The sequence below is a fragment of the Hemicordylus capensis genome, chromosome 2 (assembly GCF_027244095.1).
Source record: "Hemicordylus capensis ecotype Gifberg chromosome 2, rHemCap1.1.pri, whole genome shotgun sequence".
Taxonomy (NCBI): Eukaryota; Metazoa; Chordata; class Lepidosauria; order Squamata; family Cordylidae; genus Hemicordylus; species Hemicordylus capensis.
Genome location: NC_069658.1, coordinates 399,804,748 through 399,828,869, shown reverse-complemented (window position 1 = coordinate 399,828,869; position 24,122 = coordinate 399,804,748). Strand labels below are relative to the sequence as shown.

The window sequence follows — 24,122 nt, the reverse complement described above, 5'->3', positions numbered from 1 at the left end:
GGATCTTAAAATAGTATAAACCAAAAAGCAATTGAAAGAATCCCAAACATACTGCATTTCTTTTTTCAAATCTTCTGATCCTGAGGAGGTCATTCAGTATTTTCAGTATTTGGAGTCAGCAGTACTAGGGCTTTTGGTCATTCCAGCTGGCTAGAAGACTGAATTGGTAAGAGAAAATTTGTTATACTTCTCAGCATGCTATGAACCATTTCCTGAAAATGAGATGCTACACAAGAAAGAGTGAGTCAAAGATGAATAAGTTATGCAGAGAAACTGCAATTAGAGTTTAGAGGGTGGCTGTTAGTTCAAAGGCAAGCTGCGCTTTCTGCTTTTTTTAAAAAGAGATCTGATGTGATTATTTTCTTCAAAACATCTTTAAAAGTGCCACTGAGTCTCACACCAGAAATTGCACAGTCAGATAGTATAACAAGAAAAAGCACAACACATCCCTCTGTAGTGGCCAGGGATCTATACAAAAAGACATACCAGGATTGTGCATTATGTGTAGGTAGAGCTTTTGCTGCCGCCTTCCAGCCCATTGTGTATTCTAAAACTGGCTCTCAGCCTACAGAAATTGCCCAGATTTATCTGAAGATGTATACATTCCAAGGCAGGGAGTTCATCTGCTTCTGGGAAGATACAGACCTAGCACCAAGACAAAGCTGGCTAGAGTCCCAGGCTGTGCTAACCAATGGCATATCTCTCTTTGAAATGTTTCTTAAGGCTGGTTGGTGGATTAGCATCAGAAAATGTACGTTGGGCTGAGTCTGTGGAAAATTTCCGTGAACAGGAAAAGACTTTGTGTGGGGACGTGCTGCTGATCACTGCATTTGTTTCCTATGTTGGCTACTTCACCAAAAAATACAGGACCGAGCTTCTGGACAAGTACTGGGCTCCTTACTTAAATGCACTAAAGGTAAATCCAAATTACACTAGTGTATTGCTGGTTGAAGCTCTGTGAATAAACAGTGTACTGGTTAGAATGTTGGACTAGGACTAGGAGATTGGTTCTAATCCCACTCAACCATGAAGCTCACTTTGGGCCAATCACCCTCTCTTGGTCTAACCTACCTCACAGAATTAAGCACAGAATTATCCTCATTGGAAGATGAATGGCAGGAAGAACCATTTTTGCCACCACTTGGAGCTCCTTGGAGGAGCAGAAATGTAATAAAAAATAAATAAAGAACATGAAGAAGCACTGGCTCCCAGTCTGTTTCTGGGCCCAATTCAAAGTTCTGGTTTTAACATTTAAAGTCCTAAATGGCTTAGGACTGGGTTACCTAAGAGAGTGCCTTACCCCATATGTCCTGACTTGGACGTTAAGATCTTCTTTGGAGGCCCTGCTCCAAGTACCCCTGCCAAACGAGGTGAGGCAGGTGGCTACTAGGGAGAGGGCATTTTAGGTGATTGCACCCCGTTTATGGAGCAGCCTCCCCAGTGAGATTTGCCTGGCATCATCACTTTGTTCTTTTAGACACCAGGGCCATTCCCAGATGGCGATTTTACTTCGGGCGGATTTATGTTGAAGTCCATGCAAGATGTCGGGGAGCACTCCATACATGATTCAGGTTTTTCCCTGCGCGTTGGAGCTTAGCCCGCATTATCTCCATGCTAAAAAGTTCCACTTTTTACAGCAGCTTTTTGGGATACTTTGATATATCCAATATACACTGATGCATGGAGGGGCCATGCTGATAGAGTCTCTTTTCTTTAAAAAGAAAAAAGTGAGGCTTTAACATTTGCATGGTGATCTTGCAGAACATTGTTCTGTGCACCTACCTGGTGCATTTTGTTTTCCTCTTTTAATAAAATTTATCTCTTTTTTCCCTTTTGAATAGCCTCCTGACTCCGACTCCCAGTGATACTTTATGGTGAACATAAGTAGGCTCTTCTTAAAGACTCACTTTCCTCTTTTAAAACATCGTAATGGCAGGTGCATACGATGTTCTGCAAGATGACCAAGCAAATGTTTTTTTTAAAAAAAAATAACAAAAAGCAAGGCTTTAAGAAAAGCCTACTTATGTTCACCCTATTTGAATGGCCCCGGGATTTCATCAAATTATCTTTATTGCGCTTATATGCAGCTAATATATTACCTCATAACTCACTCTACTTTACCCCACTTAATTCTGTGGTTAAGGCTGCCATCTGGGAAAGACCCAGGCAAAGTCCTTTCTGTTCACTTGGGCCTTTTAAATTTTAATTTTAAATTTGATTTTTAAAAAACTGGCTTTCAAAAGGTTTTTTTAATGGTTTTGTACTTTATTTTGTATTTGTGTGTGTGTGCTGTGATTTCATGTGTTTTATGTGTTTTTGCTCAATGTTTTAATGCTGTGTTGTGAGCCACCCAGAGAACAATTTGTTATGGGGTGGTTAAAAAATAAAGTTCATTATTCTTATTAAGTAATACCCTAGATGTTATGTATACATATTCTGGCAAGCTCCACTTGCACTTATTTGGAATTAAGATTCCAAATCTTAAGATTCCTAGAGTTTTCAGGCTGCATATGGACTCTTCTTGGACTGTCACCAGCACTGCATCAGGTACCAAGCATACCCCAAGCCCTTATCCCCTTGGGATTGACCAGAAATATTTATGATCCATATATTTAAAGTACACAAAGTCAGCTAGTTAACCTCAGCTCCGAACTGTTTAAAGCACATCACTCTTAATGTAGCTTCTAACCTAGCATGTATTGTTCAGTCTTATCAGCACAGAGCCAACATTTGATCACCTTTTGGGACCAACTAGCAATGTCATAGACTATTGTTGCAATTTCCCCATTATTGAGGTATCGCAACCCTCTGTCACAATGATACTTCTGTGAGTAGCCTGTTTGCTAACTCCTTCCTCCCTTCCCAGTGAATCCCACCTATCTTATTGGTTCCTTATTAATATGCCTGGAACATTTCAATCCCCGTTTTTCGCTATGCACCCAATATGCATCTAGTTGTGCCATCACTCTGTGCCTTGATAGCCCAGTTCATATGGACTCAATAGCAATATGCAGAGGGAAAGAAACTCCTGAACAGTAAGCACACTAGTGCCAAGCTGGGTCAAAGCCATTTCCCCTGTTATCAGTAATGCCTCTTCAACCAATCTTTGAATCTAGCAAGTTGCAACCCTAGAGGATTATAGATACCCATGATTATTATTTATCATTATTATTATTAAAATTTTCTTATATTCCGCCTCCTCCAAAGACTCTAGGCGATAATGGATGAGTCTAGGATGCCCTCTAGGATGCCCTCTGACCATTCTTGCTAATGGCTACTGATGGTTCTTCTTAACCATCCATTAAGAACTTAGTTCCGTTATTCGCATACACTATACCCATGAGTTCTTGTAGCCAAATAGTGAGCTTCTTTCTGGGACAGTAAATACATAAACTGCTAGATACCCATTTTTCCTGCAGGTGCCCATTCCCATCACTCCTGGGCTGGATCCAATGAGTCTCCTAACAGATGATGCAGATATAGCAACATGGAACAACCAAGGGCTTCCCAGTGACCGCATGTCAAGTGAAAATGCAACTATACTCTGCAATACAGAGCGTTGGCCTCTCATTGTAGATGCCCAGCTCCAAGGAATCAAGTGGATCAAGAACAAACATGGAACAGACCTAAAAGCCATCCGGCTAGGACAGAGAAAGTTGAGCCATAGTTCTATTCTGATTTTCATTTGTTTTATTTTAAGTATTGTCACCTTGCTTTTCAACTGATAAGGTTCCAGGAGTGGTTTATATTAAACCAATGCAAATCCCTTCAAAGCATTGCTTATAGTGAGCCAGCGTGGTGTAGTGGCTAGAGTGCTGGACTAGGACCGGGGAGACTCGAGTTCAAATCCCCATTCAGCCATGAAACTAGCTGGGTGACTCTGGGCCAGTCACTTCTCTCTCAGCCTAACCTACTTCACAGGGTTGTTGTGAAAGAGAAACTCAAGGATGTAGTACACCGCTCTAGGCTCCTTGGAGGAAGAGCGGGATATAAATGTAAAAATAATAAATAATAATAATAATATAGAGATCCAACAGCAAATGTCACAAGGCACCCAAGGCACACAGCTCCATCAGAATCCACAAGTGTAAAGTGGCACCCCATATCCCTTGTTTGTTTGGGGACCCAGCGGAATAAAGCTCCTCTGCTTCAGCTCCCACTCCAGGCCTCAGCATTAATGAATACAGGGAAGCTGGATCCAGAACTGCACTGCAGTTATTTCCATAAGATCCCACTCTCTGTGAGCACCATCATTCTACATACTTGTACAGGACTGCGCCCCATGTCCTTTAGTTAGTATGTTATAGGAAGTAGTTTCTGTTCTAAAACACTGTTTGGTTTTCTTGTGGTGGTGGTGCTGCTGCAGCTATCTAGACATTATTGAACAAGCAGTTTCTGATGGAGATACGTTGCTCATTGAGAATATTGGGGAGACTGTGGAGCCCGTGCTGGACCCTCTGCTAGGTCGAAACACCATCAAGAAGGGGAGGTAAGTTTGCTCTTGCTGCTGTTTCATAGGGGCTGACATAAAAATAACCCCTGCTTTTTAAAATGGGAATGTGTTTGTGGCTATTAGCCTTTCAGGCCTCTTGTTAACTTTCCTTTCCTGTTCTGAAAACTTTCACTGGTGATAGTGGCTTACATGATGTGCAGGGTTCCGGAGATGCAATGCTCCATCCCAGGGCTGTGGCTGCAGACTTCTAAGACAGCCTCAATGCTGTTCAGAAGCAGTAGTTGCGCAAGCAGCACAACCACAGTTTTCCCCATTCGCCACAATGGGGGGAACTGTGATAGTGCTGCTTGTGCAACTCCTGCTTCTTAACAGCATTGGGGTGCCTTAGACATCCGCAGCAGCATCAGGATGAAGTGTTATGTCTCTAATACTACACATTATGCCATGGATAGGGTTTTTTAAAAACTTTCTGTAACATAAAGGTAGGTATATAAACTGTACAAAGTGGTCTTGTCTGAGTTACATATAATCCTCTAACAAACCTGAGCCTACAGTGGCCAAAGTACCTTTATCACTTATAATTACTGTTTGTGTCTAAACACTAGCAGATGACCTCAAATGCATATACCTGCTAGAACAAGCCTGAAACTTGCCTAGTCCACTGTTCTGTCTTTCTGGATTATATTGTGATTCCTGGCTACTTCGCAACCAAGTTTTCCTATAAGCATACAGCCAAATCTCTTGATGTTATTGTGAAGTTTTCTGGAGTTACCAATGCAATGCTTCCTGATTTCCACACTATGCTTTCCAACAATGAGGCACAGAGGGAATTTGATTTGGAACTGTCTCTTGCTATGGACCGCCTATATCCTAGCAACCTTATACATGACTCACTTTGTCATCCAGGGCAAGTATTAAATGAGAACATTTTGGTTTTTTATTTCTTTGACTGCAACTTTGTAATCTATGTGCATGTTAACCCCATGTTAATGCTATTTTCTGTTCAGCCAAGCTATTAAGAAATTTATAATAATCCTTTAGAGAAGGCGACTAGTTAGAAACTGGAAATTTGCAGAGTTATAACTCAGTACCTCAGTTAGATCTTTAAACCAAAACGCTCATATACCTCTCAAAGTTTATAAGAGTACTGTTAAATTATTCAGTAATTGGTGGCAGCCTACCATTTTATAGTGTGTTTGGGGGTTTTTCTACCAACAAAGCCACATTAATTAGACCCACATCTCATCCAATTTATTATTATTTATTTAACTTGTATACTGCCCAAATTACCAAGTTGGAGCGTTGGGTTAAGGAGAGGGATAAAAGCTTTCTAAAGGATCTGAAGGATATAATACCGTTATTACAGACCATTAAGTTATTAAGGATGTGCATGAATCGAGATTCGAGCACAGATTCGAAGCTGAATCAGTTCATGGGGTGACCGAACCAATTTTACTGGGGGGGGGCCTCTGGGGTGGTGGTGAGCAGCACCTTTAAAAATGAGTACAGGACAGCATATCCTTATCTGCGGCTTCACCACTCCACGCAGCCTCCTGCTGTGACGGTGCACCCCCCTCCCCAGCAGCCTGCATGCGCCAGTGGCACGTGGCAGCAGCACACACATGGTCTCCACGCATGCACATGCCATCACGTAAGGGCTGCTGGAGGGAGCACTGCTGCCAAGCGCGGGCTGCTGGGGGGTGCGTAGCCTCAGAAGGAAGCTGCATGGAGCGGCAGAGGAGCAGGTAAGGACCTGCTGTCCTCATTTTTAAAGGTGCCACTCGCCATTCTCACCACCACCACCAGCAGTGCCCACCACCAGTCAAATCGGCTTGGCAGGCCCAAGAACCAGTTCAGCTTTGAATCTGTGCTCAAATCTCGATTCGTGCACATCCCTATAAGCCATATGGCACAAGATATTGGTTTTAATTAACTCTCAAAAGGAATGTAACAACCTAGTAACCAGGTTTCTTTACTATGACTAGGTTAGCTATGTAGACTGCATGCTGCTTTATGAGCAGTGGCTATCCTGAACCCATCCAGTGGAGTAAACCTTTGTACTCCATCTGCTTTTCTGTTTAGATAAGCAAACTAAATGGAGTTTTTAATATCTCTGCAATCGCCCAAGCGATTTTTCATGAGGCTCTTGCTGAGCAATAACACCAGATGTGTGTCTTAATTGCCCCTTTCCTATTTTACTTTACTTTCTATGTTGGGAAGGGAGTATCACATTATTTCACTCTACATGCTTCCATTTATGGAAAAGTTGATCTTTATCACATATACTGAGGGTTGTTCATCATCATATGTATGGTCATATATGCTAATAGCAAACTTAAGTGGTCAAGTGCTTGTTAGTTTGGAAGCAAAAATAAAGTAGCAGTTTCTATATGCTTGATGCAAATAGCAGCTTCCCTCAGGGATCTAATAGCAGGCACAGGAGGAAGATCCAATCTGGGACCATGGTGAAGGCAAATGGTTGACCTCATCTCCCTGAGCACTACAGACCCAGTCCAAATCACACCCCAACACTTTTTTAAAAACCCAAAGACAGAGCTACACTGATATATTTAATGTCACATATAGCTTAGCTGTAAAACAACATTCCTCACGAATATCTGTCTCTCCTAGTGGGAGCCCACTTGCCAGTCCGCTATAAGAGGAGATCATGTATGACTGGGTTCCTCTGTTTTGTTTATTGAAATAACTCTTCCAGAGGAATATTTGGGTTTCCCACTGGTTAACTCTGAATTTATGCTAAAATAAAAGGTGGCGGCAGCAGCAGCAATACTATTATTAGTTGCCATCTTAGGACATCAGCAGATAAATAAATTTATGTGATCAGTACTTCAGAACTTCTCAAAACTCTAATCCCCAGGTTCATTAAAATAGGAGACAAAGAGGTGGAATACCATCCCAACTTCCGACTCATTCTGCACACCAAGTACTTCAATCCCCACTACAAACCAGAGATGCAGGCCCAATGCACATTGATCAACTTCCTGGTCACCAGGGATGGATTGGAGGACCAGCTTTTAGCTGCCGTAGTGGCTAAGGAGAGACCTGACCTAGAGGAACTGAAGGTACTGTTTTTGCTAGTTTGTGAGCTTTTGGCAAACAACATGGTTGGTATCTCAGCCAAAAGTTGCTAGAATTGGTGATAACCATATATTTTCAGTAACTCCAAGAGAGAACAAATGGTCTAAGGTGAATATCTGAAGCCCATTCAGCTCCTTGTGGATTTAGTTCTTGAGAGAACAAAACTATTTTGGAGACTTAGTACAATTGATGGGCTCCTATTTCATCCACCTGTCTTACTGTAGCAACTTGGAGCCCCCATGTGAAGATAACTCATCTTTGGGTGATAAAGAGATTCACCCAGGAGTGCCAAATCCTCCTTTCTCTCTCTCTCTCACTGCTGCTGTAGGCCACTCTCACAAAGCAACAGAACGAATTTAAGATCATCCTAAAGGAGCTTGAGGATTCTTTACTGGCTAGACTCTCTGCTGCATCAGGAAACTTTTTGGGGGACACAGCCTTGGTGGAAAATCTAGAGACAACAAAGCGCACAGCGATGGAGATAGAACAAAAAGTAAGTGGGCTGCTCCACTCTGGGTACAGCTGTAGTACTGAGAGGTCTTGCTGGGGTCTCTCATAAGAATACTTGCGGTCTACCACCCTAAGAACAAAGCAATGACTCTAGAGGTACACTGTGGTTTTCCAGAGCACTAATAGATGATGTATTGAGGTTTGCTTGGGTTTTTTTAGGTGAAAGAGGCTAAAATTACTGAAGTTCAAATTAATGAAGCTAGAGAGAACTACAGACCAGCAGCAGAAAGAGCATCTTTGTTGTATTTTATTCTGAATGACCTCAACAAAATCAATCCCATCTATCAGTTCTCCCTAAAGGTAATTAACAATTGAAGCTGTCAATTAGATGGTTCGTTGACTACATTTGTGTTGGAGAATTACTTCTCCCAGTACCACAGTATCCAAGTCACTCACTCCCTATTATGCAGTTAATCTTGCAGTCTGCTGGTTAGTGAAGAAAGAAGGGATGGCTGGCTGCCCATTAGAGTAAAAAATAGCTAAGGAGCAGGCAGAATCAATTTACCCAAGGTTCCATTGGCAGATCTTGCTAAAGGGACTTGAATCTTGGTGTTTATGCTACAGTAGAGTCCAAATGCTGGACATCTCATCTTTCGGATAAAGGCATCCAGCCTCATTTATCTGAGTTGTTTAACAAACAAGACACTAAGTATTACAACAACCTTAAACTCTTTTGATTTATGATTTGGCTTCTTTTCTGACCAGGCATTCAATGTCGTCTTCGAAAATGCCATCCAGCGTACTCTTCCAGCAGACGATGTGAAACACAGAGTGATCAATCTAACTGACGAGATCACTTATTCAGTCTATATGTACACAGCTAGGGGACTTTTTGAGAGAGACAAGCTCATTTTTCTTGCCCAAGTGGCATTTCAGGTAAGGCGATTGCATGCTGGCAATAACTGAGGAAAGAGCTGGATACTTTTGTTTGTCTGCCTTGGAGTCCGCTGTCATCTTCCCTCGTGCATAGTAATCAGCATATCATTAGGTGGGCAGTGGGTTATTACAGCCCAGCTGTAATGGATACTAACTCCCCTTTCAGTACCTTATACAGATTGGTAACCTCATTGGGGCGGGGGGCGGGGGGAGGTAAGGATTAGCTAATTCGAGAGAGCAGAAGCAAGAAATGGGTATTGTAAAACAAGTTGTGGCAATGTTTCCAGGAAAAACCACATGAAAGAAGGCAGGATGCGTGCGTGAGAGGTAACACCTCCTCAGTGAAGAAGAAACAGAAGTGCTGGTGTGCAGCTTTTATAGTAATAAAACCAACAGGCAAAGAGATCACTTATGTAGTATAATCCAGTCAGGTAAAGTCAAATTAGGTAAGGAGAGTTAGCATTCTCAAGGACCTGTCCCCCCACTGAAGGCCCAAGCAGATGCCCCTCCAGTAAGCTATGTGTTCTAGGCTTGTATCAGCGGTTGATATTTAGTGCTCAGGAGCCATTGGGGTTTGGGGTCCCACGACGCAGTCAGGTTTCTGTATTGGCTATGCTAGGCTCCTGTTGATGGGGTCCATGCCCTTGCCTTTAGGCTTCCCTACTTCATTATCAAAAAACATGGGGAAAGAATTGACCAGGATAGACATGCTCAGGATGGAGTCACAGCAGTTGTTCCACTGTGTTCAAGGGAAGTGGGATACCCTACCCTAATTTCATGCCTTCTTATTTTACTCTAGGTCTTGTTAGTGAAGAAAGAAGTGAATCCAGTAGAACTAGATTTTCTCCTGCGCTTTCCCTTTAAAGCTGGAATAGCATCTCCAGTAGAATTCTTATTAAGCCAAGGATGGGGTGGAATTAAGGTTTGTTTGAAAAGCCCATTTCTGTCCTAATACTCATGTTTTTAGCTTCTCAAAGGGATCCATTACAGAAGTGTAGGATCCAGCAGCATAGTCCATGACTGACAGGAACCTGGTTAGGGAAGTCTTGTAACAGTCATACTCTTTGTCGGCCATTTAAAAAGAGAAGTCATATGCATTTGAAGTTGTAGAACTGCTACAAAGAAACAATTTTCTCACCTTTAGAGAAATTGTACATGCTACACTATTCAGCATTTACTTCAGCTTGGCAGGATCATCTTTAAACCACAAATAAAGGGTTTTGCGCAAAGCCACCAGCAGGGGGAGCAGTCTTTTCTAGCGTGTGCGAACCAACTACAACAGGAAAATACAGTTATTTTTTACAACGTTGTAGTATTGTAACGCAAATATAAAACCCGAAAGAAGGCACCACAAATGTGAACGGCACCTTGCTGCCAACACAGGGACTGCGATGCTGAAACACAGGCAGTACAGAAGACATGTAACAGACACGTAGTGACACTATTGTAGGATGTGATCTGGAAAGTGCCCTGGTGTGAGAAAACCTAACTGTGAGAATGAACCATTCTCTTTCCCTCAGCCTGTGACTAGGGGCTTTTCCAGATGCTCATTTATCTCAACATATTCAGCTCCTATTACTTCCTGTCAGGCTGTGGTGCAGGATCCAGATGCATGCATGGAGTTTTGAAAAACCCCTTTCTCTGATGTCTGGAGCCGAGGACATCTCTCATTGGGTTATCCTTCCCATGTGCTCCCAGGCAAGACTAATGAAATTGTGTTACTAGCCTGAATAGCCTGGGACGGATAACCCCACCCAGTTCTTTTAGTCCTGCTGCGCTCCTAGGCAGAGATTGTTTGTATTGCTCCCTTTTACAAAAGCTCTTATCTGTAAATTCCTTATCTGTCTGTCTTCATTTTTGCCTTAATCTAGCTATCTGTTTCTTTGTTGCTATATCCGCCCCCCCTTTTTTTAAAGGGACTCTGTCTTCATTTTTGCCTTTTATCTCCATTTGCCCATTGCTCCTGTATACATCCCCCCCTCCATGCTTCTGTGTGCTTAGCTCTTGCCTGTTGCCTTTATGGAACACTGACAGGCTATTAGAAGAATCTTAGTCCCCACAGGGAGAAAGACTTCGGGCTTCATGTTCACTACTAGAGCACCGGGTTCGCCTCCATCGCCATTAGCGGCCATGCCCCTAACGGCACTAAATGAGGGCATGGATGCAGGGGACACCGGATCGGGTCCCCTGCTCATCTTGACCCGGTTCGGCAGGGACGCCAAACCAGGTCCCTCCTTACTAACCCGCACCACAAGGAGCTCCTCAAGAGCAAGGGGAGAGTCGCAGCTGGGTAGCGTGGGCCAGTCCTCGGGCTCGCTCCCACCTAACCCAAGCTTGTAAGAACCAAGGAATGCCATTGCAACCGATGCAACATCTAGCAGTTCTGAAAGTGGTGGTTTGTCAATTTTGGCGGAAAACCCGGGAACTGCCGCTAAACTAAGCCGCGCGTCTCCCACGGACCGCCAGGGAGCCAGAGCCGGAGCCAGGGACAGTTCTTAAGGACCAATTAGATCCCTCCTTGTTGCGGCTAGCCAGGGACCCCCCTTAGCTAACCCCCAGCCAGCCCCTGATGTGCAGAATGCACCAGATCTGCAACCTAGTCATCTCCCTTTGGAAATGCCTACCTCCTGGCAAAATTGGGTCAAAGAAACTTTAAGTGTTTCTTTGAAGCAGGTTACAAAGCATAAAAGAACCAAGAGAAGGGGCAGGGATCGCTCAATATCTTCCTCTTCCTCTGAGGTGTCTACCTCCCCGTTCACCCAAAAAGGCCAGGCGCAAGAGGCAGTATACTGATGCTGATGGCTTGGAGGACTCTCATCCACAAGATCGGGTCAAATTGGTGGATTGAAGAGGGGGTGGTCGGAAGGGGCTGGGGCGAATCGCCTGATATTACACCCAATAACCCATTGCCACCACTGTTCCCAAATGAGCCACTGGCACCTGTTCACCCTCCACCTCCAATTCCAACTAGTGCAGGAATTGTTCCTATTACAAAACCTATTAATACTCCTACACCAATTCCAGCTGCAGTACCAATACCAGGCAATCTCCCTATACATCAGGCCTGCACAACATGCGGCCCGGGGGCCGGATGCGGCCCATGAGGCCTTTTTTCCTGGCGCCTGGGGCTATTTCCTCTTCCTCCCCCTGCTGCTTAAAAAAACCTCCAAAAAAATTCCAGCCACTGCACGGCCAAGGAGATGGCTGCGGGAGTGCAGGTGTTCTTCCTTACCCTCCCCCACGGCAGCAGTGGTGCACAGCGGCAGAAACCAGAGCGACACTCGGGTCTGCCATTTGGCCGGGTGTTGCTTCCCAACTGCGAGGCGTGCCTGCACAGTTAAGTCTCTTAAGTCTCTCTCTCTCTCCCCCCCCACCAAGACTGCACCATTCTCTCTCTCTCCCACCAAGACTACTCCATTCTCTCTCTCTCTCTCTCCCCCCCCCAAGACTGCTCCATTCTCTCTCTCTCTCTCTCTCCCACCAAGACTGCTCCATGCTCAGTCTCTCACACACACACCAAGACTGCTCCATTATCTCGCTCTCTCGCTCTCTCCAAGACTGCTCCATTCTCTCTCTCTCTCTCAGGCCAAGCCTCCTGCTGCATCCTTTCCATCTTTCTTTCCCCTTCTCCATTCTTTTCCAAAATTATAAGAGGTTATCATTTTTTTTCCCCTTGAAAGTGTTCCATGTTTTGTGTGATGATTTGGCAGAGGTGGAAAGGAAAGGAAGAACAATGCATTTTATTATGTATTTTGTACAGATTGTATAATATTTATATTATTAGAATGAATTTTAATTCAACTTATTTCATATTAATTTAAATCAATCTTGGCCTGCCAGAACATCAAAAGTTAAATATTGATTAAATTCATTTTTAATTCATTTTTAATTCATTTCACTTTAATTCAGTTGATTGGTTGGTTGATTGATATTAAGTGTTACTCTAATAATCAGCACCCTAGGAATTGACCTCGGCCCCCATGAACCAAGTCACGATTGGTTTTGGCCTGCCAGGTCATTTGAGTTGTGCAGGTCTGCTATAGATCCACTTGATAAGGAGGAAGGAGAGTGGTTGGATGATCAGGATAACCCTGCATCCACACTAACTCAATGTCTGTTTTCACAGGGGGACTTCGGCCCTCTAGTGTCTAGAGCTATTAATGCATTGGCCCTGCAAACTCCTACCAATGCAGAAATTGCTCCACCTACTAAGGGATCCCTGGTTTTCCCTAAACATAAAAGTAAAGAGCTCCTATATTACCACTACCAGAACTGCTGGCTGATATGGTTAAAGAGGAATGGCTCCTTCCTACATCCAATCAGAAATCCGTGACAGTAGCCAGCAAATATTATGCCTTTCAGCAAGAGGCCGTGGACACACTCAAGGTACCTGTGGCAGATGCCCCTGTGGTCGCCCTATTAAATGGGGCATTGTTACCTAGGGATGGGGAGTCAGCCTTAAAAGACCAAAATGACAAAAAAATTGAGGCTTCCTTTAAGAGAGCTAATGAGGCCTCATCCCTCTCTATGAAGGCCTCAGCTGCTGCATCTATTTTATCCAGGGCATCTGTGGTGTGGTTGGATGACCTCATCCAGGAACCTCCTACTGACATATTTAGTTTAAGACATCAGCTGATTAAAATTCAGAAGGCACAAGCCTTTGTTTCAGATGCAACCCTGGATGCCATAAGATTTTCTTCAAGGGCCGCCACAGCTACGGTGGTAGAATGCTGTAACCTATGGCTGGAGCATTGGCCGGTGGATGACGCATCACGGTCAAATCTGGCAGTGGTGCCTTATGATGGGATAAAGTTGTTTGGGGAGGAAGCACTAAAAGAGGTATTGGTAGAGCCAAAGAACAAACATAAAACCATGCCTCTTCCTCCAGCTCCACGTAGACAGGAGCGTCCGCCTCCTAGAAGACCTTTTCAGTTGCAGTACCAGCACTTTCGGGCTTTTCGACCTTTCGAGGGAGAGACAGAGATTTCAGATACCAACACCCTCAATGGAATAGACAGCGGGGTGGTAGGGCCTACAATCAGGGCAGACAGGCCTTTGCCAGCCAACCCAAATCTCAAAAATAGCAATGACTGCCCATTGGGAGCTCTGGGAGGTCGACTGTCAACCTTCATTCAACAATGGCAGGAAGCAACAATGGATCTGTGGGTCCTATCTACAATAGAGACAGGATACAAGGTAGAGCTATCAGCAGCTCCCCCCAACAGATTCCTACCAACTCCAAAATCATGTTGGCTTATCAAATGTTTAGGTCTTCTAGATGCCATCCAACACCTAATGCTTATAGGCACAATAGAGATTGTACCTATCCAACAACAAGGACAGGGTATATACTCAATAATGTTTACTGTCCCCAAAAAGGACAAGTCTCTTAGGGCCGTATTGGACTTAAAATTCCTGAACCAGTGGGTTCCAAAGCACAAATTTAACATGGAATCCCTTCGAACAATAACGGAAGCCTTACAACACCTGGACTTGTTAGCTTCCATAGATCTAAAAGAAGCATATTTACACATCCCAGTACACTCCAAAAGCCACCATCTTCTTTGGTTCAAATATTGCAGGATGCATTATCAATACAAGGCGCTTCCATTCGGTCTGTCCTCAGCCCCAAGAATATTTACCAAGATGCTAGCACCCTTGATTGCACACTTAAGACTGCAAGGAGTACGCATCTTCTGTTATTTTGACGATCTGCTTCTGAGGTTTCCGTCCAAGATTGCAGCGGCAAAAGATCTTCATCTGACTCTTTACACACTAGAACAGCATGGCTTTCTCATAAACAAAGAAAAGAGCCACCTTCTACCATCATGCAAGATTCTTCATTTTGGCGCTTTGATCAATACCTAAAAAGACAGACTATACTTACCAGAGGAACGGATAAATATTTTAAAGGTGGAAGTCACAGAAGTGCTGCATGCTCACCAGGCCAGACTGTTGTCCCTTGCATGCCTTCTGGGCCTAATGGTGGCCACACTGGATTCGGTACCATGAGCCAGATATCACCTGAGACCGTTACAGTGGTTTCTTCTGAAATTCAGAGTACCCATCAACAAGGTCAATATAAACATCTTTGTCCCACAAGAGGTTCTAACATCTCTCCAGTGGTGGTTGATGGATGACAACATCAGATGGGGAAAGGAGTTCCTTGAACCAACTCAAATAATAATTACAAATGATGCAAGCAAAACAGGATGGGGAGCCCATTGCCAACACAGAGCAGCCCAGGGCACTTGCTCAACGGAAGAAAGAATGCACAGCATCAACTGGTTGGAGTTACGAGCCATACGCCTTGCCCTGTTAGCATTTTGGTTCCTGATTCTCAACAGCCACGTGTTAATCAGAATGGACAATACGACTGCGAAAGCCCACATAAACAGGCAAGCAGGAACCAGGTTGCACTCTCTCCAAATAGAAGCATCCCTGTTAAAGTCCTTGGTGGAGGATCATCTAGCGTCTGTGATGGCTCATCATGTCCAGGGGGACCTCAACTCCATTGCGGACTAGTTGAGTCAGGAATAACTACTACCCGGCGAATGGGCGCTCATCAGGAGGATCTTCATGAAGGCCACACAACAGTTCGGCCCTCCAGTAGTCGACCTTTTCTCATCAACCTTGAACAGACAACTCCCCAGGTTCTTCACCCGGTTTCCATGTCTGCAAGCAGAGGGAATGGATTCCCTATCAGCGGAATGGCCTCAGGAACTACTGTATGCGTTTCCACCAATACCACTCCTAGCCTGCTTTCTTCTCAGGGTCTGATTACTCAGGGCACAAGTCATTCTGTTAGCACCTTACTGGCCCAGGAGGCCATGGTTTCCAGAACCATATCACATGGCCACACAAAAACCATGGCTTCTTCTGGTGTCAGCAGACCTCCTCCATCAGGGTCCAGTCGAACACCATGATCTAGATTGGTTTCAGCTAGCCGCCTGGAGACTAAGCAGAGCGTCTTGAGTAGGTTCAGTTATTCTAACAAAGTATTGCATACTATGCTAGCATCCATGAGAGATTCCACAAAGTGTATATATCAATACACGTGGAGAGCGTTCCTATGATGGTCAACAAGCCATGCAAGACCTCGTGGGGCGCCGTTCGTTAAAGATCTTGCATTTCTTCAGGACGGATTAGATAAGGGTCTCAAAGCAAATACCTTAAAGAGGCAGGCGACCTCCCTAGCAGGAGTTATAAGCAGCCTCTCTAAATCCAGGATGATAAATCATCCCCATATCAAAAGATTTCTTAGGGTTGCAACCCTTTTATCTCCAATGGAGGTCCATCGCTTTCCATCGTGGAAGCTACGCATCATTTTAAAAGCTATGCAAACTGTGCCCTTTGAACCAATTAGGTCCATTTTCTTAAGGGTGTTATCTTACACAACTGCATTCTTAGTGGCGATAATATCGGCAAGAAGAGTATTAGAGCTGAATGCACTATCTTCACACAAGCATCTATGCGTATTCTCAGCAGATTCTGTACGTCTCATCCCAGATCCATTCATCAGGCCTAAGGTGTCCTCAGCCTTTCACCATTCTCAAGATATAATTCTGCCATCTTTCTGTCCAAGGCCGATGCATCCAAGAGAGTGGGAATGGCATAAGCTAGATGTTCGCATATGCTTAAAGATGTACTTGAGACGCACAGAGGGCTTTAGGAAATCAGAATCTCTATTTATTAGTTTCCTAGCAGCTTCAATGGAAAGCCAAGTATCTTCACAGACCCTTGCCAGATGGATACCTGCTTGTATTTCCCTGGCATATGAATCTTAAAATCTGCTAGCTCCAGAACACATTCTAGCACATTCAACCAGAGCGGCAACTACATCTGCTGCCTTCTCAACTCCAGTACATGAGATATGCAGAGCTGCAACCTGGAAGGCACCTTCGACATTCACAAACCGCTACAAGATCGATGTGTTTGTCTCTTCACCGTGAAGGCTCCTTCTTGATGCTGGAGCCGAGGACATATCGGCCCTCCCAGGTGGTGTCCCGGCCTACTCCATGGGAATCCAATCCAAGATGTTTAAGAGCACTAGTCTTATATATGTGGAATCACTGTATTCTCCTGTTTTCATCTGGTGTGTGTGTGTGTGTGTGGGTGTGGGTGTGTGTGTGTGTGTGTGATCTCTTTTTGATATTTTCTTCATTCTGTGCTACTTGCACTTTGGCCTAAAAGAACTGGGCGGGCTTATCCATCCCGGGCTCTTAAGGCTAGTAACAGAATTTCATTAGTCCTGCCTGGGAGCACATGGAAAGGATAACCCAATGAGAGATGTCCTTGGCTCCATCAAGAAGGAGCCTTAACGGTAAGTGAAGACCAATGCTCCATTCTCCTTCCTTGCACGTTTTGGCTCTGCAGTCAGATGCTGAGCATCTCCTTAGTGATATTTTTACAGCCTGCCTACAGGCCACAGCAGCACTTACTTTCCCATTTGTTTTCATGTGTACTTTAAAGTAATCATTAAAATAGACTGTAGTTGTATTACAAGAGTAAAACTCTTCCAGAATGCAGTCAAAAATCAACCATGATGATACCAACCACTATGAGAAGCACTTGCTAATCATAAGGTAAGTTGTTTGGTCAATGACCGTAAATAAAGATTGACTTGACATAAGGGAAGTGTTCCTGTCCTTTAGTGCTTTACTAATCTTTAGAGTCCTTTAGTCCCTTTTGTGCCCTTGTTAAGAAGAGAAATGGTAAGGTGATAACTCCTCCCAGTATCAGTGGGATTTCAGCACTGAAATCACTATGGCCCATGCTGTTTTAGCTGAAGTCAAGTTAAGGCACATGGATCTATTTGCTCACTTGTCCCTGTACTACAAGGGTGACACAAATGCCTTCATCATTGTATCTCCAGTATCCCACTTGGCCCTCCTCTTGCCATCAGTGGCAATGTACAATAGACCCCATATTTTCACTTGAGCTGATATAAGGAATCGGTCAGTATTCTGTCAGTTCAGGAAGGCATTAGTAGAATACTAGAAAAGCAAACTTATTGGAAGGAATTGAAAGTGTGTGTAGTTAGAGAGGGATTGTGCTATTCAGCAGCTGAATCTGCTTTTAGGTGCACTATGGAGACGTGGAGATGAGGCCAAGTGGTGTAACTGGGAACATCCCTGGGCAAGAGTTATCAACCCCATAGCCTCTGTTAATATTTTTTCAGGTCCTCTCTGAAATGGATGAGTTCAAAAATTTGGACAGTGATATTGAAGGTTCTGCTAAGCGGTGGAAAAAGTTTGTAGAGTCTGAAACCCCTGAGAAAGAAGTATTCCCCAAGGAGTGGAAGAACAAAACAGCCTTGCAGAAGCTATGCATGATGCGATGCATGAGGCCAGACCGCATGACCTATGCAGTCAAGTATGTGTTGAGTTCTTTCAAGAGCTTGGAGAATAGGAAAAACTTGGGTTCCTGCACTCAGGAATGGAGATAACGTCACCATAGAGCAGCTGGTACACAGGAGTAGTGGAGTCACCATAGAGCAGCTGGTACATAGAGAGGATTGCAAGATACTTTGGTGAAAAAGATAATGCCCACACCATTCATCTTGGCTATTCTCCCTGCCCCCCCCCCCGCCACCCCCAAACTCCCTCTGGAGCTGGTGCCTAACAAACTGCAAAATGTGACCTGGCATATCCCCAGGCCCATGTAAAAGGCAGATAGACAAAGTTGCCCTTTCTACACACTATACACAGAGGCCCAGGCTTCTGTTGGATTTCATATGCCCCTGGTTCCAAGGAAGGAATACATTCCAGTCATGGGAAGGGAGTTTTTCACACCCGACCTTTAGTTTGCATCTCCTCCAGAACGGAGGGGTGCATTCACATATTGGTCAAATTTACCCCAAAGTTCCTGCGAGCTATCAGGGAGCACTTCACACACAATTCAGGTTTTTCATCATGTATTAGAGTGTAGCCTGATTTATATCTGGGGTTTAAAAAATCCACTTTTTGCATTGGTTTTTTGGGACAACTTTGAACTCGCAGTAAAGCCGCGCAGAAAACCCACCTGCTGTCTGGGAACGCTCCAGGGCTTGATTTTAACAGCTCCAGAATGCTAGAACAGCCATATTAACATTAAGGTGGCGGGGAGATTGGTTCTTCTACTCAGTTATAACAGTTATTTGTCTCATCATTTTGCTCAGCAGATTTTCCATTTTTTGCAGAAATAAGATTGCCAAATAAATGTAAAATTGTCAATATTAAAGTATCTAGTTGTCATTTGATAACACCACAGAAAGACTTGGGAGAAGACCCTTTTGGTAGTTACTTGCCACCCCTCAACCTACTAGAATCATAGCTAAACAAAAAACTAGATAGCCTTAGCTACTCATTTTCTGCTGCAAGTTTAATAGCACAAAATAAACCTTTGGCTGTTTCCTAGGCCCCAAAGAACAACTGCTCTGCTGCTGCATTAGCAAGAGAATGTTAGCAAACAACATGTTCCCCTTAGAGACTCATGGGAGGCTGTATACTTCCAGAAAGCAAGCTGTGCAAGCCATGCAAAGTAGCACTGCCAGTGAATTCCATCAAGCCTTTGCTATCTCCAGGGCTATAACTGCAAAATGCATCTGTCATCAAGTTGCAGAATGTGTCAGTCCCAGGGATTTATGTTTCTGGTTTGAAGCTGCTCTTTGTCAACAAGTGGCTACCAGGTTAGCTCTTCCATGGATTATACTTGTCAACATGAAGTGACAGCTGGTCTTGTGGTAGCAAGCATGACTTATTCCCTTAGCTAAGCAGGGTCTGCCCTGGTTGCATATGAATGGGAGATTAGAAGTGTGAGCACTGTAAGATATTCCCCTCAGGGGATGGAGCTGCTCTGGGAAGAACAGAAGGTTTCAATTTCCCTCCCTGGCAGCATCTCCAGGATAGGGCTGAGAGAGATTCCTGCCTGCAACCTTGGAGAAGCTGCTGCCAGTCTGTGAAGACAAAACTGAGCTAGATAGACCAATGGTCTGACTCAGTATATGGCAGCTTCCTATGTTCCTGTGTTGCAACCCACCCCGGACCCTCAAAACAGGCCAGGAAAAATAAAATAAAATAAAAACTTTGCTTCCTCCCCTTCTTAGCCATGTTAAGAAGTATGTGGAAAAACTGAATATATGTCCTTGTGAGAACTAACTGCAACACTGCATGTCTTTTGATTAAAATACTCTCAGAGCTATTTCATTGTCTCATATGCTTTTCTCAGGAACTTTGTAGAAGAAAAGATGGGGAGTAAATTTGTTGAAGGCCGAAGCGTTGAATTCTCCAAGTCCTATGAAGAAAGCAGTCAATCTACACCAATATTCTTTATCCTGTCTCCTGGAGTGGATCCACTAAAGGATGTTGAAGCATTAGGTAAGTTGGTGGTCTCTCTCTAATAAGTGCCCACAATAGTTTGGGCACAATTATTCATGCTCTGGTAACCTCTAGGTTTGAGTACTACAGTGTTTTGTATGTGGGGTTGTTTTCGATTATTTTATTTATTTATTTATTTATTTATTTATTTATTTATTTATAGCAGCTTTTCAACAAAAGGTTTCTCAAAGAAGTTCACATAGCAAAAAATGAGAAGATGGTTCTCTCTCCCAAAGGGGCTCACAATCTAAAAAGAAACACACCAGCAACAGCCACTGGAGGGATGCTATGCTGCAATGAAAAGAGGCTATTGCTTTCTCCTTGCTAAATAAATATAAGGAAACCACCGCTTGAAACCATGCCTGTTTGGCTAGGGGTCAAGAAGGGGGGAAAGTTAAAGGCACAACACATGCCCCTTGCTTCACAGTTCTGGATTGCAAACCAACTTGAGCACTGTACATATACAAATAAAATAAAGTTTATTTAGATGTTTACTGTAAGCCCTACTTTCACTACTGGTAGTTGTGAAATACTCTATGGATAGAAGTGTTTCTGGCAGCTTTACTGCTGTAGGAAAATTTATTAAAAGTCATGAAACAAGCCACTTAAAGGATGTTTTAAATATATTTTTACTTCCAAGGAGGCCCTATTTACTGCGTTTATAGATCTAAAGTACGCATTTGACCTTATCTCTAGAGATAAGTTGTGGGAAATATATTTTTAGGGGAGCAGGGGATAAGAACAAACAATTTGTCATTTGTCCAAACCAATTCCATTTCAACATTCAGAGCTCTTCCACCCTGCCCTATATCTGTGCCCGATATCAAAGCCCTATAGGAAGCCATATAAGGGGATGGGGAATTATGAAAAAAGGGAAATCCCATACCTTCCATTGCTGGCTCTGAGAAAGAGGAGGAAGGCACAAGCCCTCTGCACATCCCAGGGCTGTAGGGCAGGGATTGCAGAGGGTGTGCACAGTGATCTGGTGGGCAGCCAGTGCTGGCCAGTCTGCTTCCTGGCTGGGGAGCTTCAGGGACTGGGGAGGGCTTCAAGAAACTGGGAGGCCTTCAGGGAGGCCTGCTCCAGCAGATAAGCCCTTGGAAGCCATGCCCACCCACTGAACAGCTGAGAGTCCATCCGGAAAGGGAGCTGTAGCAGCATCTCCTCTTGTGCAGGGGGCCTTTGGATAGCAGGCTAGCTTGCGTGCAGTTCCTGCAGGCTGCAGCTCTACAAGTTGGCTGAGCTCGGAGAGGGGAGGAAGGTCAATTTTTGCAGGGCGGGCTGCTCCCCTGCTGCCCTGGTCGCTCGGACCTAAGGACAGGCCTGGGCTTTCATCAGGTGCCCCCCACTCCTATATGAGGTGAGGCAGTTAGCAACTGGAGAAATGGCCTTGTGCAGCAGTTATTGCGACCTGTGGTGAATAGTCTTCCATGTGAGGCTTGCCTGGCACCCACATGGTGTCTTTCTTGCAGCAGGCAAAGACCTTTTTGTTTTCCTGGATTTGTATCTTCCATGAGTGTTTAACATCTTTTACTTCTGCTGTTATATCCCTGCTTTATGATTTTTTAATATGTTTTAATGTCTTCTTGATTACTTTTTACTTGCTGTAAACCACCTTGAGATTCTCTACTTAGGGCAATATACATTAAATAAATAACACATAGAAATGGCTTTAAACGAAACCAGACAATGGAAGAGCATGTAGTGTTTTATTCTCCTAGGTCAAAAGCTTGGCTTCACTATCGACAATGGGAAAATCCACAATGTATCCCTCGGACAAGGACAAGAGGTTGTGGCGGAAAATGCTCTAGATGTGGCTGCAGTACAGGGACATTGGGTCATTCTTCAGGTATTATAATGCCAATGGGTTTCCTGTTGATTACACCTTCGAGCTTTGTCTACTCTCTTGTACTGGCTCCATGCTTTGCTTACATTCATAATTTAAATAAAATGTGTTAGCAAACCAGTAGTTACTACTGGAAGTTGTGTGAACTCTCTCTATGTACCCTGCAGAACATACATCTAGTAGCCAAGTGGCTGGGCACACTGGATAAGAAGGTTGAACGATACAGCACCGGCAGCCATGGTGATTACCGAGTATTCATGAGTGCCGAGCCTGCTCCCTCAGCAGACTCTCACATTATCCCTCAGGGACTCCTGGAAAATGCCATTAAAATCACCAATGAGCCTCCAACAGGCATGTACGCCAATTTACATAAAGCCCTGGATCTCTTTACACAGGTAAGCAGACATCTATTCAGTCTATAAAGACTGTATATTTTCAGTCACAAATACAAGAACGGCAAGGAGTTTTCCTTATCTCCTTGGAAATACTAGCAATGCCTTGGCTAAAAAAATGTTAAGTCTGTGCCTCTCTTCTGAATATTCTAGTTCCGGGGTAGGCAACCTTCAGCACTCCAGCTGTTATGTTGTTGTGTATAACTCCCATCATCCCCATTCACAATTTATTTTGTCCAGGGATGATGGGAGTTGTAGGCACCAGCAGCTGGAGAGCTGAAAACTGCCTACTCCAGTTCTAGTTCATATTTATGCCCATATTATATGGTTTTTGTTCACTTTCAGTTTAGATTATCTTTTTTTTCCCCTCTGGGGATATTTTTAGGCATGTATATATTTTCCAGTGGTGGTAGGGCAGAGTACAACAAACAGAAGCCTAGGCTTCGAAGATTGTGACTATTGTGGTCTAACAAAATTGTTTGGGCCAAAACAAGTTCATAAATAAGCCCTTTTCATCATCTGGTTAGATGCTGGTAAGCCTGGTGTATTCTGTTTGCTTCTTCAAGCAAAATATCTTAAGCAAATTAAGAATAGTGTGTCCAAATTTTAATAACATTCTGATCGTGTATGTCTTTTTGAGCAATGATGATCCTGGCCAATCTGAAGGGGGTATTTTATTTTATTTTATTTATTTAACATGTGTATACCGCCCACTACCAAAGACTCTAGGCAGTTTACAACAATAAAACAGCCCAAGAAATTTTAACAATTCAAACATATTAAAAAATTCTGCCCATAAAAACTACTAGATAACTACAAAGTTTGCCTGAAGAGATGTGTCAGCCAAGTGATGGAGAAATTGGAGACAAAAAGAAAAGAACTCAATGAAAAGAAGCTAGGGAGAAGGGACAGTATACAAGATGGTGCTGCTCTCATCCATAGAGACCATGCCTGAATCGCAGCTGGAATTTGCTCTTGGCTCCAGCACCAGTTTCTTCCTTCTACTTTGGGATTGCTACTGGCTCCTAGTATCTGACTTTCAACAGTCACAGATATTTTCTACAAATATTATGCCTAACCAATTCTGAGAAAATATTTAATCTGTGCCAACAGTCAGTTGCATAGGGCAGAACTTCCCTGTGTGGTAATATGTAGTTACAGTTTGAACGTAATTTCGCACAAGCCCCTAGTCTGCTTCTGGACCAATAGCCTCAGTCTCTGTTTATCCCACCATTTAAAGGATTATATTCTGCCTTGTGTAAACATATAGTAGGATTGCTTTACTTGTTCTCTTTTAGGATACCCTGGAAATGTGCACCAAAGAAATTGAATTCAAGTGCATTCTCTTTGCCCTCTGCTACTTCCATGCAGTGGTGGCAGAAAGGCGGAAATTTGGGGCTCAAGGCTGGAATAGGTCTTATCCATTTAACAATGGAGATCTCACTATTTCCATCAATGTGCTGTATAATTACCTGGAAGCAAATGCGAAGGTAAGGATTTGCTGGTAAATGATTTGCATGGCATAGCAACTGTTAAGCAGTCGTTCCTCAGTTATCTGTTCCATGAATTGCTTACTTGGTCAACCATGA

At 43.7% G+C, this 24,122-nt stretch overlaps 1 protein-coding gene across 8 annotated transcripts in view; it reads left to right on the top strand.

Annotated features, from left to right (window-relative positions):
- Positions 1-24,122, top strand: part of DNAH17 (dynein axonemal heavy chain 17) — a 279,399-nt gene that overhangs the window by 227,834 nt on the left and 27,443 nt on the right. For 7 of the 8 annotated variants that reach the window (XM_053296349.1, XM_053296346.1, XM_053296347.1 and 4 more), the window contains 13 exons: positions 724-916; positions 3,420-3,655; positions 4,367-4,489; positions 7,332-7,536; positions 7,881-8,045; positions 8,222-8,362; positions 8,768-8,938; positions 9,738-9,860; positions 18,120-18,313; positions 20,147-20,295; positions 22,017-22,144; positions 22,309-22,536; positions 23,832-24,023. In XM_053296349.1, the coding sequence (XP_053152324.1) occupies positions 724-916; positions 3,420-3,655; positions 4,367-4,489; positions 7,332-7,536; positions 7,881-8,045; positions 8,222-8,362; positions 8,768-8,938; positions 9,738-9,860; positions 18,120-18,313; positions 20,147-20,295; positions 22,017-22,144; positions 22,309-22,536; positions 23,832-24,023 (2,248 nt within the window). The remainder of the gene's footprint in view (positions 1-723; positions 917-3,419; positions 3,656-4,366; positions 4,490-7,331; positions 7,537-7,880; positions 8,046-8,221; positions 8,363-8,767; positions 8,939-9,737; positions 9,861-18,119; positions 18,314-20,146; positions 20,296-22,016; positions 22,145-22,308; positions 22,537-23,831; positions 24,024-24,122) is intronic. The other variant, XM_053296348.1, reaches the window with a different exon arrangement.